The sequence below is a fragment of the Aplosporella prunicola genome (genome assembly GCF_010093885.1).
Source record: "Aplosporella prunicola CBS 121167 unplaced genomic scaffold K452scaffold_19, whole genome shotgun sequence".
In the NCBI taxonomy this organism is placed as follows: Eukaryota; Fungi; Ascomycota; class Dothideomycetes; order Botryosphaeriales; family Aplosporellaceae; genus Aplosporella; species Aplosporella prunicola.
The window spans coordinates 35,026-49,173 of NW_022983547.1; the positions used below are offsets into that span (position 1 = coordinate 35,026).

At 49.4% G+C, this 14,148-nt stretch overlaps 5 protein-coding genes across 5 annotated transcripts; 2 read left to right on the forward strand and 3 right to left on the reverse strand.

The window, feature by feature from the left end:
* Positions 1–1,143: 1,143 nt before the first annotated feature.
* On the forward strand, positions 1,144–2,640 carry K452DRAFT_320160 (uncharacterized protein; the record flags this gene model as incomplete). The annotated part of the gene is made up of 1 exon (XM_033544295.1): positions 1,144–2,640. One exon carries the CDS (start codon positions 1,144–1,146, stop codon positions 2,608–2,610), a length of 1,467 nt encoding a protein of 488 aa, XP_033395200.1. The 3' UTR covers positions 2,611–2,640.
* A 16-nt stretch (positions 2,641–2,656) lies between these two features.
* K452DRAFT_274813 (uncharacterized protein) lies at positions 2,657–6,024 on the reverse strand. The gene is made up of 2 exons (XM_033539208.1): positions 5,319–6,024; positions 2,657–5,246 (listed from the first exon to the last, which is right to left on the reverse strand). Exons 1-2 carry the CDS (start codon positions 5,863–5,865, stop codon positions 2,884–2,886), a joined length of 2,910 nt encoding a protein of 969 aa, XP_033395201.1. The 5' UTR covers positions 5,866–6,024; the 3' UTR covers positions 2,657–2,883.
* Positions 6,025–6,211: 187 nt separating this feature from the next.
* K452DRAFT_231925 (uncharacterized protein) lies at positions 6,212–7,049 on the forward strand (the record flags this gene model as incomplete). Its single annotated transcript, XM_033537197.1, has 2 exons — positions 6,212–6,512; positions 6,568–7,049. The coding sequence occupies 2 exons, from the start codon at positions 6,212–6,214 to the stop codon at positions 7,047–7,049; spliced, it is 783 nt and encodes a 260-aa protein (XP_033395202.1).
* A 633-nt stretch (positions 7,050–7,682) lies between these two features.
* On the reverse strand, positions 7,683–12,099 carry K452DRAFT_320163 (uncharacterized protein). Its single transcript, XM_033544296.1, has 8 exons — positions 11,636–12,099; positions 9,452–11,587; positions 9,341–9,392; positions 9,184–9,294; positions 8,706–9,130; positions 8,466–8,658; positions 8,283–8,420; positions 7,683–8,203 (listed from the first exon to the last, which is right to left on the reverse strand). Exons 1-8 carry the CDS (start codon positions 12,080–12,082, stop codon positions 7,848–7,850), a joined length of 3,858 nt encoding a protein of 1,285 aa, XP_033395203.1. The 5' UTR covers positions 12,083–12,099; the 3' UTR covers positions 7,683–7,847.
* Positions 12,100–13,089: 990 nt separating this feature from the next.
* Positions 13,090–14,140, reverse strand: K452DRAFT_360292 (uncharacterized protein). Its single transcript, XM_033546332.1, has 2 exons — positions 13,594–14,140; positions 13,090–13,543 (listed from the first exon to the last, which is right to left on the reverse strand). Exons 1-2 carry the CDS (start codon positions 14,072–14,074, stop codon positions 13,236–13,238), a joined length of 789 nt encoding a protein of 262 aa, XP_033395204.1. The 5' UTR covers positions 14,075–14,140; the 3' UTR covers positions 13,090–13,235.
* Positions 14,141–14,148: the final 8 nt, after the last annotated feature.

The following is a 14,148-nucleotide window of genomic DNA, read 5'->3' on the forward strand; positions in this document are numbered from 1 at the left end:
AAATCAAGCGATGGTTGTCAGCGGAACAATGGCGAGACGTCAGCAAGCATATATTGCGTCATTGTACATACACTCTGAACCGAGGAAGAACCTCGTCAGTAGAAGTAAGACTATCACATGAAATCTTTGCTGTGCAGATGGCGGGTAGGAAAGTTAGGATATTATTTTAATTCACATGTCCCTTATAAACAATTTATCCAACCACGATCACAAAGACGCAAAATCTTGATGTATATAGGGTAGCCTATGGGAAGGGTTTGAATGGTACTATAAGTATATATGCTCCTATAAGTTGGATTAAGGTTTAAATTCAGAGCGAATTGACACACTTCTACCTCTACAAATTACTACTTACTCTGAGGGTATGAATAAAATAAGCTACTAATTTAACTGGGCTGTAGCGCGGATCGAGGCTGGTCGATCTGGTTATATCCATTGTCACGCACCTGCGCAGTGTTATGGATTTACTCATACTGACAGTAGATTCTAAACGGCGACCGGACAGAGAGCAAACCAGATAAAAATAAATTATGACCGAAAACTACTGCGAGATTGTTGTTCCTGTTACATTCAATGCTGTGTCTCACACAACCGGTCGGGATTCATGTGATCGTGTCACTGATCCACACTAGCTGCTGACAGTGACCATCATAAGCAGCTAACCACCTTCACTTTCCCAGAGCACAATTTAAAATCTTGCATTCAATAGTTTGTACACATGCGTACCGCCAACGGACACAAATTAAACTATGATATCAGAGCGGAGGGTTGTCAGTTTCTCCTGAATCAGCTATCTCAGTCATGCATGATCAATAAAGTTAGAGTTGTAATTTTTTGCATAGCCCCATGCGGCGGACTGTTGCTTTGCGACACCGAATATCAGTAACCGAATACGTATGTAAATCTTTCCTGTACATGTTGCTGTGATAATCGGTCCGAACAAGGCTGAGACCTGTCGCCTATTCTTGTTACCTATTTGGTGTTACCGGCTTCCCGCCTCCTTCTGCTGCCTAGTCGGTGTTGCAGCCTTGTCAATGTGCTGTAGTATATAGAAGCAGGCTTCCTCCACGACATTGCTTTTCAGTCTTCACCAAAAAGCAGCTTTTTCTAGTGCACCCTTTCTCCTCAACATACACAAAAACCATGGTTTCCAGTCAAGTCCTCCCCGATGGCGGAGATGTATATCGGGATTACCAAGAACTCTGCAAGAAACACCGGCCCGGTACCGAGCTACACATCCTGGAAATTTTGCGCAAACGGTATCCGGGATACCACGTTGTTTGTGCTTCGCAATCCGATTGCGATCTACTTGGATATGCCGAGGCCGGCCTGGCAGTTGTAGAGCTAGACGCCGATGACGAAAACCTCGATTTCAGCCGTGGTTACAAATCACCGGACAACCGTCTGGAAGAGAAGCCAGGAATCCTTAAAGACGACGTTCGGTTTGGACGCTTTCGCTACTCCTGGAAGGGGCGAGATTTTATTCTCTACAAAATATCTCACACACGTATGTCCGACTGGGCCCAGGAACTTTTATTCGTCTTATCCAGACGCACTGGAGATAAAACTACCACTAGCCGCAATACTGCCATCGATGAGCTCCTCCTGGATGTGGGCACATGGACCGGGAAAATTCACGAAGAAATTTTTGTCTTCGACGATGGATACTGGCAAAAGAGCAGTTCACTCTGGAAAAGCATACAAAGGGCATCTTGGGATGATGTTATCCTTGACAGCAAAACGAAGCAGAGCCTGATTCAAGATGTGGATGGCTTTTTCGACAACCGCAAACTGTACGCGGAGTTCTCAGTCCCGTGGAAACGAGGCCTGATTTTCCACGGCCTTCCTGGAAATGGCAAGACTCTGTCCATCAAAGCATTGATGAATGCGCTTTCAGCTCGCCCAGGTCCGGTTCCTTCACTATATGTGAAAGCTTTGGACAAGAGCTGCGGCACTGATCAGTCTTCTATCCAATCAATTTTCCAACATGCACGGGTAAATGCTCCCTGCCTTCTTGTCTTTGAGGACCTGGACAGCCTCATCACAGACGAAACGCGCAGCTACTTCCTCAATGAGGTGGACGGTCTTGAATCAAATGATGGGATATTGATGATAGGATCCACCAATCATCTCGAGAAGTTGGACTCCGCCATTTCAAACCGGCCCAGCAGATTTGATCGCAAGTACTACTACAAGCTTCCTGATCATCAAATGAGGTCAGATTATTGCCAGTACTGGAGGAAGAAGCTGGAGAGTAACAAGACAATTGGCTTCCCATCTGAACTCTGCCCAGTTATTGCGAGCCTTACCGATGGTTTCACTTTCGCTTACCTGAATGAGCTCTTCGTTACCACACTACTTGCCATTGCTCGAGGGGATCAAAGCATCAAAGAGGCAATAGAAGGGGCAAATGGAGAATATTCAAGCACTCCGGGACCAGAGTCAGATTCCAAACACTCGGACAATCTATCAATACCGGAAGGTCTGGAGGAAAATGTTGTTTTCAAAGTCATTCGGGCCCAGGTCAAGATTCTCGTGTCGGAGATGGGCAACTCGGAAAGTGAGAGTAAAACCGCGGAGGAGAAAGTGGAAGATAAATCGAGTAACTAGATATACTCACAATTCTAGAATCTCTTTTCCACTGAAAAAGCTTTTACCCAACCAGTATTCAATACAGCTGTCAAACTTAGCAAGAAATTCCAGCTTGTATTCTCTGTTAACAGTAACACTGACTTCAATCAGACACAAGTTGCAAACCACCCGGGTCTTCCGGTACAGAAATTAATATTAACAACGAAGCGAAGCCATAAACCGAGCGCATCCGACAATTGTTGACAGAAAGGAAAGGTAGTTGATCTACGTAGATCGCCGCTGCAAGCGAGGCTACCGCAACAGCCCACACATACACTGGCAGTCCGGCACCGGACACATCTTATGCTTCGCAAACCAATTCCGCGCATGATGTCCATGGAACCCATGCGTGCACGTCATGCAAAAGACCATCTGCTTCGCTTCCGTGTCCTCGTCTTTGAGGGCCTCGGCCCCGCCCAAGGTTGCTGGATCCGGGCTCCCCAGCCACATCATGCAGATACCGCAGCGCGGCATGCGCCTGCTACAGTTAGGGCAAACGAGACCGGAGTTGTGCGAAGGCGTGTTCGTTTTTTGCTGCTGTGCGGGCTTAGCGGTGATGCCTGGTCCGAAGGATGGTGCTTTGTGAATGGCCGTCGAAGCGGTTTCGGACGCTGGGACAAGCGTGTCGCCTCGTCGAGCGAGGCTCAGTTGGCAGTGGTTGCAACGGATGGTGATTTGGCGTGGGAAGGGTTTGTTGAGGCAGACAGCGTCTCGAGTCGTGGCGACTTTATTGTGTGAGACGATGAAGCGCGTGCGCTCGAGGAAGCAGCGCCAAACTTGCAACTGCATGAAGTAGGTTTCCTTCCAGTATTCCCAGCGAGGATCAGAAATGTAGACGGGATTGCTGCGAGCCATTGCCAGTACGACGGTTTGCAGATCGCCCCATTTGGCGATATAGTGCTCAAAGAGGTCCATAGCACGCTCGCTGAGTCCGGTGAGGACGATGCCTTCGATATCACCGTAGAGCTTTGCGCCTGCAACAGACAGCTTGATAAACTGACCGAGCTGTACATCATCAAGATACTTGAGAGCAACTCCGAGTCGATCTGCAAGCGACAGCTCCTCCATTTTGGTCACCGTGCTCCAGTTACCAGTGATGAAGTATTTGAGGAGCGCCTTAAGGTACGGCTCATCACTCTCCTCGGCCATCCATTCGCACATTTCTCGCTGTTCTTCGTTGACCTTGTCGCAGGCAATCACGGCTCCGAGACCAATGTTCTGGAGTTGTCTTTGCCGTACAAGCTGTTTCAGAAGATCGAGAGCTATATCCTTGTGGCCCTTAAAGACAGCCAACACAATGGCCTTGTAGTAGTAGCCTTGTTCAATGAGCGCTTTGCAATTGTCGCGAATGCGTTGACCCGAAAATGTCCATCCGCAGATAGCAAGACAAAGCTGACGATGTTCAGGAAAATCAGTCCTGGCACCTTGGAAAGGTGGGTATTCTTTCTCTTGCACAATCTTTCGAACAACATTCTGAAAGTCTGGCACAGACACAGAAGGTCTGTTGATTAGACGGTAGGTGCTGCGCTTTGCACCAAGGCTGTTCTCCCATAGGTAGGCAACGCCAAGGTAGCTGAGGTCAACTCCTTCGGCAACCATACCATTATCTTTGGCGAGATCATCTAGTCTCTGGATAAGTTCCCAGAGACCTACGAGCCATGGATCATTAGCCACAATTTGTCTGTTTCTTTTACTGTCCAAGCAATATCCTTCTTTAGCTCGTCGCTTGGCGACGTCAAGCACCTTCAGAGCGTCAGTAATGTCTAGCTTGAGACCGGGATAGCCCATTGTGAGTAACTCCTCGTGGTGCCCTCGACTAGTATCCGGGCTCACATCGCGAATCTTGTGGCCAAAGTTCTCCATGCGCAATCTTTCAATACGCGGTGTGTCGCTTAGGCCATTTACCCTGACGGACGTTTTCGAAGGAAACCTTTCACCAATTGTTCGGTTCTGGAGCCGAGTAAGGTCTTCGGCGACGGGACCCTCTGGTGAACTTGGCTCGGCCACAGCTATACGGTCCATGTACAATTCGTTGAGCGCCGTTAAATGCACTCTGGGTGCCCGGGTGGGGATCTTCATAACCTTAACCTCTCGGTTGGGATGCAGAGCGATGGCACTATGACTTCCGATGGGGGACCCTTCGCCCATGAAATCAAATGCAACGACGCGGGAAGCCTCATCGTGGCCAAAATGTGGATCGTACCAAGGGTACCGCAAATTATGTGTATACCTGACGTAATTCTGGGAGCGTGGTAGAATTGTGGCTGCGGGACTTTGATCTCTGGATTCGTATTGCGCAATGTCGACCACTTTCAGCTCTCCCATGCTGGAAAGAACACCAAAGCAGTTTCTTTTGCTTCGAGAGAATCGCAGGCACCATATTCCAGCCACGTGGCTGTTGTCAACAGCAGGACGTAATTCAACGACAGCAGCGGGTGGGGCTTCCCCGGATGGGGTTGTGGCCCCAGATCGCGAGGCAAAACGTCGGTCCCACACACTCACAGCGGGGTCGCCCGTCGGACCGGCAGAGATGATGTAATTCTCATCTAACGGATCGATTGACAAATTGTGAACTTGACGCGTCCCATACTGGGCAGAGCTGACCGGAGCGGAGTCTGTCATGCGTCAAAGTCAGTTTAACGACTGAAAGATGCCTGAATGTCCCCCGGAGTTGACAGCCAACTGACCTCGTAGATCATATATCCTGATACATTGTCGAGAGACTCCAGCCACGAGTGTTTGTGGATGTGTAGGGAAGAACTTGATGCTGGTGATGGCTTCCGAGCTGGCCAGCTTCTTGTAAGGCTCATGATTGGCGGTGAATGAAGCAACGTTCAGATCATAAATATTCATACAAAAGTCGTTTCGAACTCTATCCAGGCCTGTGGCCAACAGATTGTTGGTACTGAAGGCTATCGAGTTGCATTTCCGTTGATGCTTGATAGGAAAGGAATGAATGAAATCGGAATTCGGCCGGCTGGAGTCAATTTCAATCAAGCTGGCTTCACCGGATGCCGACCCGATGGCCACGAAATGCTCATGCGTCTTGGACCAGTCGAAAGCGGTGAAGTTGGGTAGCTTGTCACGGTTCGCTACCTGCTTGTACTGCACGTCGCCATCACTTGAGGCCGAGTCGATCTCGCACAGACGCAGACGATTCCCGGCGACATCGATGATGAGGAACTGTGGATTCTGCTGGCTTGCATGAGGCGACCAGCGGACGGCTGCTTCCATTGCTTTTGATGGAGACAAGTGTCAAGGACGTATGGTTCGAGGGCGAGAAGTTAAGAGAGAGGCCGCTGAGCTGGTGAATTCGAAGGAGAGCAATCAGCCATGGTCCTCAATGCGAGCAGCAAGCCCGTGCGACAGCCAGGCGCATGATGACTATGAGCGTGTCGCGGTTGGTGGTTGGGCGCGACGCTGATCGCGCTGCTATAGGGCTGGGCGCGATGCCGAAGAAAAGCCGCTCATTAAGCTTCGCCGGAGAAATTCATCGCCAAAGACCCAGATCTCGTCACCCAGCAGGCCAGCAATGTCGGCAGGCATAAAACGAAGACGCAACGACGACGAGGACGTTGACATGGACACCGACGGACCCGCTCGCTCTGCGCCCCAGAAGCGCAAGCAGAATGGCGCTGGCCCGCACGGCAAGAAGCCGAAGACGGCCAAGTACCAGCCCAAGAAGTTCGCATTCAACACCACCAAGGCGCGCATTCGAGACTTGCGACGACAGCTGTCGCGCAAGGCCGAGGATATGCCCGCCAACCTTCGTCTGAACAAGGAGCGCGAGTTGGCCGCCTGCGAGCACGAGCTGCGCATTGCCGAGGGCGAGTCGCTCAAGCAGCAGATGATTCCGAAATACCACAAGATTCGCTTTTTTGGTGCGTAGCATGGAGTCTCGTTGGTATCTAGAGTTTGCGCACTAACACCAAGCAGAACGTCAGAAGGCCACGCGTTTCCTCAAGAAAGCCGTCAAGAAGCTGAACGACAACGACAACCCCGAAAAGCATGCGGAACTCGAACGCGAGAAGCATGTCGCTGAAGTTGACCTCAACTACACGCTCTACTACCCACTCATCCGGCCCTACGTTTCCTTGTACGCCTCGACGAAGTCCAAGGACGGAGAACAGGAGGGTTCTGCCACAAAGAGGATCGGAGGAGACCAGAATATGTGGGAAATAGTGGAGCAGAAGATGGAGGAAAATGGGCTTGAGAACCTGCGCAATGGACTTGAATGGAGAGAGGGCGCAGACAGTGCCCCCTCTGCTGCTCCTGCAACCCAGACGGAGGGCAAGGCCAAGCCTGCAAAGGCTTCCTCTAGCAAGGGAGAGGGCAAGCCGCCCACTGCAAAGAAGTCTGCAGCTAAGCCTGAGAAAGAAGAGTCGGGTGATGAGAGTGATGGTGGCTTCTTTGAGTAAAAAGTGTTTAAAAGGCGATGGATACGCATGGGAAGCTCACAGCATAGCGTCGGCGTTCTGGGAGGTTATTTTACACAGGCGTTGCAATTCAGGCCAAGATTCAGGGCATCTCGATCTGCCTACGATCTATCTCTTCGGATTATATCCTACTTAAAATTGCAGGACGTGCTCTACCATGTGTATGTCTACACTGACGAATTCTTGATTAGGGACACTACCGTGACGAAAATGATACGAAACAACATCGTTTTTGGAAAGTAGAGGGATAATAGAGGTAAGATATATTGTTACTGGGCTTATATTTAGTGGCGTCAGGCCTTTAACGCCCGTTACCTTAAAGGGATACCGATCATCTTGCGAGACAATGACGCTTATATGGAGTAGAAGAAGAGAGTATAGGGTATGATATTTATAGTACATGTATGCTCTAAGACCATTTTATTCCATCTAGGTCTCAGGCTTGTAGCTAGACGGGGAGTATTTTGTAGGGACTGCTTCATCCCGCTGGACGGTGAATATTGCTTCACGGTGATGGACGCTAAGTGTACATGAAGAAGTCACCCTACGCGTCAATGATAAAACTCAATAATAAGACAAAGGGACATTAGATACTGATACAGAATAGGTATTTCGAGACCGTACGAAGTCATTCATGAGAATAAAAATTAGCTACGACTATGCCGACAAAGTCATTTCCAAGCAGCCTTCTCTTTCCCCGAATTGAACTTTTCTGATTACCAACAAGGGTTCCTCTCTCTTCAGGCATCGATCTTTCTTCCACGTTTAACCAACAATGCCTCAGTAATGGTATCTGAAGTGCACATTCTCAACGTCAGTTGCATCGTCATCCGCTTCCAGGACTCCCAAACGCCGTGACTCTTCCGGAGAGACGTCCATATCAGAAACTTTCTGTGCGCGGGTCTTGTTCTGCCAAACGAGCCAAGCCGCCCACAATGCTAGCAGTACCAGCTCGACAGAAGCACAGCTAGCGACAAACGGGATAAATCGCGCTTGTTCGGCGAAAGCCGTGAATTCGTCATTGAAGACTTTCCGGGTGATAATATGTCCTAGAGTGTAGCCTGTGAATAGTGTGCACAGGATAAATGCTTTCCGAACGCGCCCGGAAATGTTTGCCGTGAAAAGAGACCAAAGAACTTCGCGGAGTGTTAGTAGTGGCTCTACTGTGATATTCACAACGTTGTATGCAGTCAATTGACAAAAGGCAGTGCTTACGAATCTGTGTGATATCGCCCATTCCGATCAAAGTCCACGCGCCGAAAAACAGTCCTTTTTCTGTGGTATGCCCCGGCCGGAGGGTAAGAACGATTCTGCCAACAAGCGCTAAGACGACGCTGAGCGCCATAAAGGCAACTTTTTGGTTAGAACAGTGAGCCAAATGAAGTAATGCAGACTTACAACGTAGATTTTGCCACATCGTTGTAACCACCCCTACGATCAGAAACCATCCGAGTGATGGAAGGATCCGGAGTGCATCACTCTCAGTCTGAAGGACCTCTAAATAGGCGGCAACTTTACCGTTTGGCAATGCATCAAGCAATGAGACCATAAAGAAGAAGTAGATCTGGGGATCTAAGAATGATGTACGGACCTGCAAATTATTAGCTTTAGTTGTGTAAGAATTTCAAGCTGTCTCACCTGAGCCCATGGCCAATGATGTCTCTTTCGAGAAAGTCGAGAAGACGACTTGGTCATGTTGGCTTCCACTCGCGCTGATACCTGCTTTGCTTGCTGTCTCGATAGCCAACTGACTTGTTCTGGTGTCCCTAGCAGGAAAAAGGTACCGAAAGCCAAAAGGAGCAGCATCGTCCCTTCAATAGACGTCCAGGCAGTTGAAGCGCTATTTTTCTGACTGTAGTTGATAGACAAACTAACGGCAGCCAATATCGGGCCAGCGGTTGCCCATATAACCGTACGAGCCGTTTGTTCCTCTGTTTTATACCACATTTGCATAAGGAGCAAACAGGCAGGTACCGTTACAGACTTGGCTATTCCTTCACAAGCTCTGAGGACTTGGATGCCGATTGTGTTGAGTGATATAAGGAAAAGCAATATTATACAGCCTGTTACGGTTCAGAACTATCGCATATCGAAAAGCTGCACGAGATGTGCTTACCGTTGAGTAACATTCCGGCCGAAAAGACAATCTTTGTGTCGAAGTATCGCATGGCGTAAACGACCGGCCATACACCCACAAGCCATCCAATCTGAGAGGGGATGTAGATGGCTGCAATTTGTTAGGAAATTTACTACGGTTCCGGAATGTTACTTACAGTCATAATAATCAGGGATGTTGTCGTACTGATGTTGGAGGCCATAAATCACCTAAGTTGAACGTCAAGAGTCAGATATATCGAGATAAGGGAAATCGTAACGTAACTTACCCACATCAGGGGCAACATAAGAAGGTCGGCCTTGAATCGAGCATTCATTCCTGGGTTGGGGTCTGCAGAAACACGTCCGGAGGGAAGTCGATGAACTGTACTGCCAGCATCGAGCTCACTGAATGTACGGCTGAGGGCAAGCCGGAAACGGTCGATTCGAAACATGCGATCAAGTACAAGCGTAGGCATGCGCAAGACTGTCTCTCTGCAAAATGTCTGGGCTTGCCAATCGTATGAACAGAGAATTGCTCTTTGCATTCCTCCTTCCCTGCCACATATGATAACAGCGGTAGGGGGGCGGTCCGCGTCGAAGGCTGTAGCGGTCATGGTAAATGTGTCCACCAAAGTGAAGCGCTTTGACGTTGGAGAGCTGTTATGGGCACGAGCAGGACTCGGAGCTTTCCCCATGCATTCTCCATCCAAAGAGTAGTGGCGAGAAATTACACTGCCATTTGTGGACCACTTCAGTCGACCGCAGTTGAAGCCAAACAGGAATCGCTCAGCCATGCCGATATCAACATCACCTTCCAGTCCGATGAAAGCTCCTTGAGTGGACCAGAACTTTCCGCGGTAGATGCTGTGGAGCATGACTGGAGCCAGAAGGAGAATAGCAACGGTGGGTATGAGAACTACCAGGCCACCAACGAATAAGCCCGTTGGTGTTGAACCACCGGCTAAGGATGCCGTAATAGCAGCTGCAACTATGAAGGAAAGACCAGTCAGGAAATATGCTGGCGCGCCTCGCAATATGATTTTCATGATCTTTCTAGCCACCGTGTTCCTTTTGATAAAGGCCTGCGGTCTCATAGATTTCCAGTTGATTGTGGCACCGTAAGCTCCATCCAAGATCACGGTCTCGTCATCGGCGATGCCTGCGATTTGGGTCGTTGGCTCAATGTCCCAAAGGTGTGCACCCCAGGCATCTCGTATCTGATACCATTTAGCATCGTAGCGAGGCGGCAGCATACATATGAGACGTTCCAAAAGCATGTCGCTATCATTGCTCAGTGAAAGTCGTGCGAAGGCTTGGAATCCAGAATCCGTCCGGTCCACCTTTGGCCTTCGGCGCAACAGACCCATCAAAGCATAAGACATATCGCCTCCAGTTCTCTGATCCGTTTGACGGACTTGAAAGCATTCCAAAGCTATGCTGACAAGTTCGAGCGGAGTCAAATGTATCGAAGACTCGTAGTGGTCTATGAGCTGCCGCACTAATTTGGCGTCTTTCCAGGCTCTTGTTGCAAAGTTTCGCTTGGCCAGCAGCTCTGGACCATCACGTACACCGATGGTGTACAAGCTGACTCTATGCTCCGGCGGGCAGAGTAGGATCTCGGGTAGAGTCCAAAGCCTACTTCCCCATTCATGAAACCAGCAGGTTTGAGAGGAAGGGCTATAAGGCTCACTTTTGTCGTTGATAGATGGCCCCAGTAGGATCACCATAGAATGAGCTGCGCGGACGATGTCACAAATGCGCCATACGTCATCAAGGTCATGGTTATCATTGGGCCCGTCGTTATTTTCCCGGAGACATTCGAAGTCGAGCCAGAAAGCGGGCACGCCGGCCGCACGGGCTGCCCTAGTACCGTAATGACGAAGTGTTGCCCTGTCTTCTTTGGATAGAGCAGAAAGGCGCGCTCGCTCTTGGTCCGATACATTCCAAGTGGCCAGCTCAGTGTCCGTGGCCACGCAAAACTGCTTCCTTGTGTATGATAAGAAAATGTACTCGGTCGTAGGATTTTTGCCGTGTTCTTTGATGTAATCTGAGACATTCCATGTGGTACATTCGAGAGCCCCATCTGCTACCTCAGCTGCTGAATTGAGGAAGCACAGATACCTCGGCCGGAATTGACGGGCTGGGAGGTAATCGAAATCAGTATCAAAGTCATCTTCCTCTGTAGGCCGAACTGCTAGCAAGTGGTTTTCAGTAGGATATGAAGGCAATTCGATATCCCCATCATTTGGCGGTGAATGCAGGAGAGGGGCCTCTTCAGCTTCGTCGCTTTCGTTGTTCTGATCTTGCTGACGATTCTCGGCGGGATTTTTTGCCGTTTTAGCGTAACCCCAATCTTTATACCGGACAGGGTCGTAAAACCCATTGTTCCTGAAATCTCCCTCGAGGTTTTGGGGAATCAACAACTGTAATATATAAGTATCATACTGACTTAAGTAGTAAACAATACTCACCATGAACAACATCATGGTGCAGGAAGGAAGCCATTTCAATCCGAGGATGATCCAACTTTCCGCACGTGAGGTTCCTCGAGCTCTCTCCTCTAGAATGGATGCGTATGTCCAATACAAAAGTTGAATAATGGTGGGCGTCTCCTCTTCTGGGGTTCCGGTGCGTTCCCAACTAGCCTCTATATGTCTGGGCTGGTTAAAACCCTGCACTTTCAACGGAGCAAGTCGTCCATCTTTGGGCCGAAGGTACCATTCGCGTTTGTCGGCAGCTGAGATCCACTGAACACGTCCGGAGGCGTCTCTGTGTTTGATGAACATCTCTTTCTCTAGATCACAGTAGTCTCCTTCGTCTGAGTGAATTCCACTGTTTTCAGGGCTGCGAGATTCATCGTGGGTCCTCGAAGTTGAAGTTTGCATTAGATTAGAGCTCGATGCATGACCGTGAGCCATTTGCTCTTCGGCAACGAACGACTTCGGTCGCAAGGTTAACTAGAGAACTCCTGCAATCTAGCAGAGGACTTACCATGATTTCATGAGAACTTTGAACAGAAACTGCACAAGAGCGAGGCTTCGGCTATTTCTAGATTAACCCTCGCTCAAAGCTCAAGTCAGATGGGCGCAGGCGTGACCTGCATCTTTTGGCCCCCACACTTCTCGCACAATGCTGGAGCCTGATTTGTACCACCACGGAGCCTAACGGGAAGAACTCCATCATTTAGAGTTCGCATTTTCCGCCATCTCACGAGAGAAGACATTAACAGGAACCATGGTAGAATTTTGAAGCGCCACACATGATGTTCCACCAGTATTTTCGGCGAGGGTGGGATACGGAATGAAGGTGGGATACGGGCGCTGAGGCTCTAGCCGCTGACAAGGTTCTTGTGCGATCAACCAATAGCGGAAAGTAAGCAAGGAAAAAGAAAAGAAAAAGGAAATGAGGGCGGGAAGTTTAAGAAACAGGAGTTGAAGATTGATTGGAAGTGATCGTGCCAATTTCATGCATGTACTAGCGAAAAAGGGCTGACAGCAGCCACGAGCGGGTGTTGTTTAAGGCCTGGCAGGTACTGTACATGCTAACAGTCATCGTGAGTTTGTCAACGTTGTCTGCGTGATTAGGTGTCATTAGAAGAGAACCACTAGCATGGCAGTTGCGATATATGAAATCTCCGATGATTTTATATCTTGGTGTGATGAGTTGGTAGAGTATTCGAATGTCCACGCCGAAAATCTTCAGTGTCAAGATATTGATCACGTGATAAGACTGATGCACCATCCTGCCATAGGAGTACATCCACTGGCTAATAGTTTTGTCCTCTGTGTATTAGTCAGACGAATATCCTCGGTTTTATGGCATGGTGTGATTGATCAGAAGTACGCATGTGACAATGATACATGGTCATACACCGTAATCTGGACATCCTGCAAATTTTGTCGCATTGCACTCCCTGCAATGTGTGATGGCTGAGGCGAAAGGAGTTCTGTTCCGTATTTGATTAGGTTTATTTACAATTCAGATAGTCGTTGATCCGAGTCTTTTCGTCCAATGCATATTTCCAACGCATGTTGGAAATCCAATTAGTCCGCAAGTCTTAACCCGAGGCGCTTAAAAAGTCGTAAAGCCACCGTCCGCCGTGATAATCGCACCGTTGATCGTTTCTGACCACTCCGAGGCCAGATGCACGATGCTCTTCGCGACCTTGTCGGCATCAAGGTAGTCGGGATGCACGTCCAGGATGTCTTGGCAGATCTTCAGCTTGCTCTCGTTGATGGTTCCTGGGACAGAATGGACGATGTTGGTCTCCATGTTGCCGGGCAACAACGCATTGCAGCGGATTCCCTGTTGCAAATAAGCAGCAGCAGTGTTCTTGGTCAAGCCAATGAGACCGTGCTTGCTGGTTGTGTATGCGGCGCCTGCAACATTGTCAGCTCAATGATTGCATCAATCTCGAGGTCAAACATACCAGCATGTGCGCCACGCAGACCGGCAATGGAGCCAATGTTTATGATGGAACAACCAGTGGCCTTGCGGTCCAAGAAATGCTTTACCGCATATTTGGACATGAGGACCGGACCGGTCAGATTGACGGCAAGGACGCGATTCCAGATCTGCATGTCGACAGTGTCGACCGGATCAAACGTGTCAAAGATACCCGCGTTGTTTACGAGAACATCCAGCTTGCCAAAGGTATGGACCGCGTGATCAACCGCTCTTGCTGCAGAAACCTCGTCCGACACGTCTGCCACGACGGCGGTGAGGTCGCGCAGAGGCCCAACGTGCCATCGCGTCTTCAGCTCCTCTTCGCACTCCTTGAGCATCTTCTCGTTGATATCTGCGATGACGACCTTGGCCTTGGCTTCCAAACAGGCTTTGGCGGCGGCTCTTCCAAGACCACTTGCGCCGCCGGTGATGAGAACGACCTTTTCGTCTAGAATGTGGTTCATTGTGAGTGGATGCAGGGATTCAATGTAGGTTGCACGGATTGTGTATGGTTGTTAAGGACGTGTGGCTGCAGGTG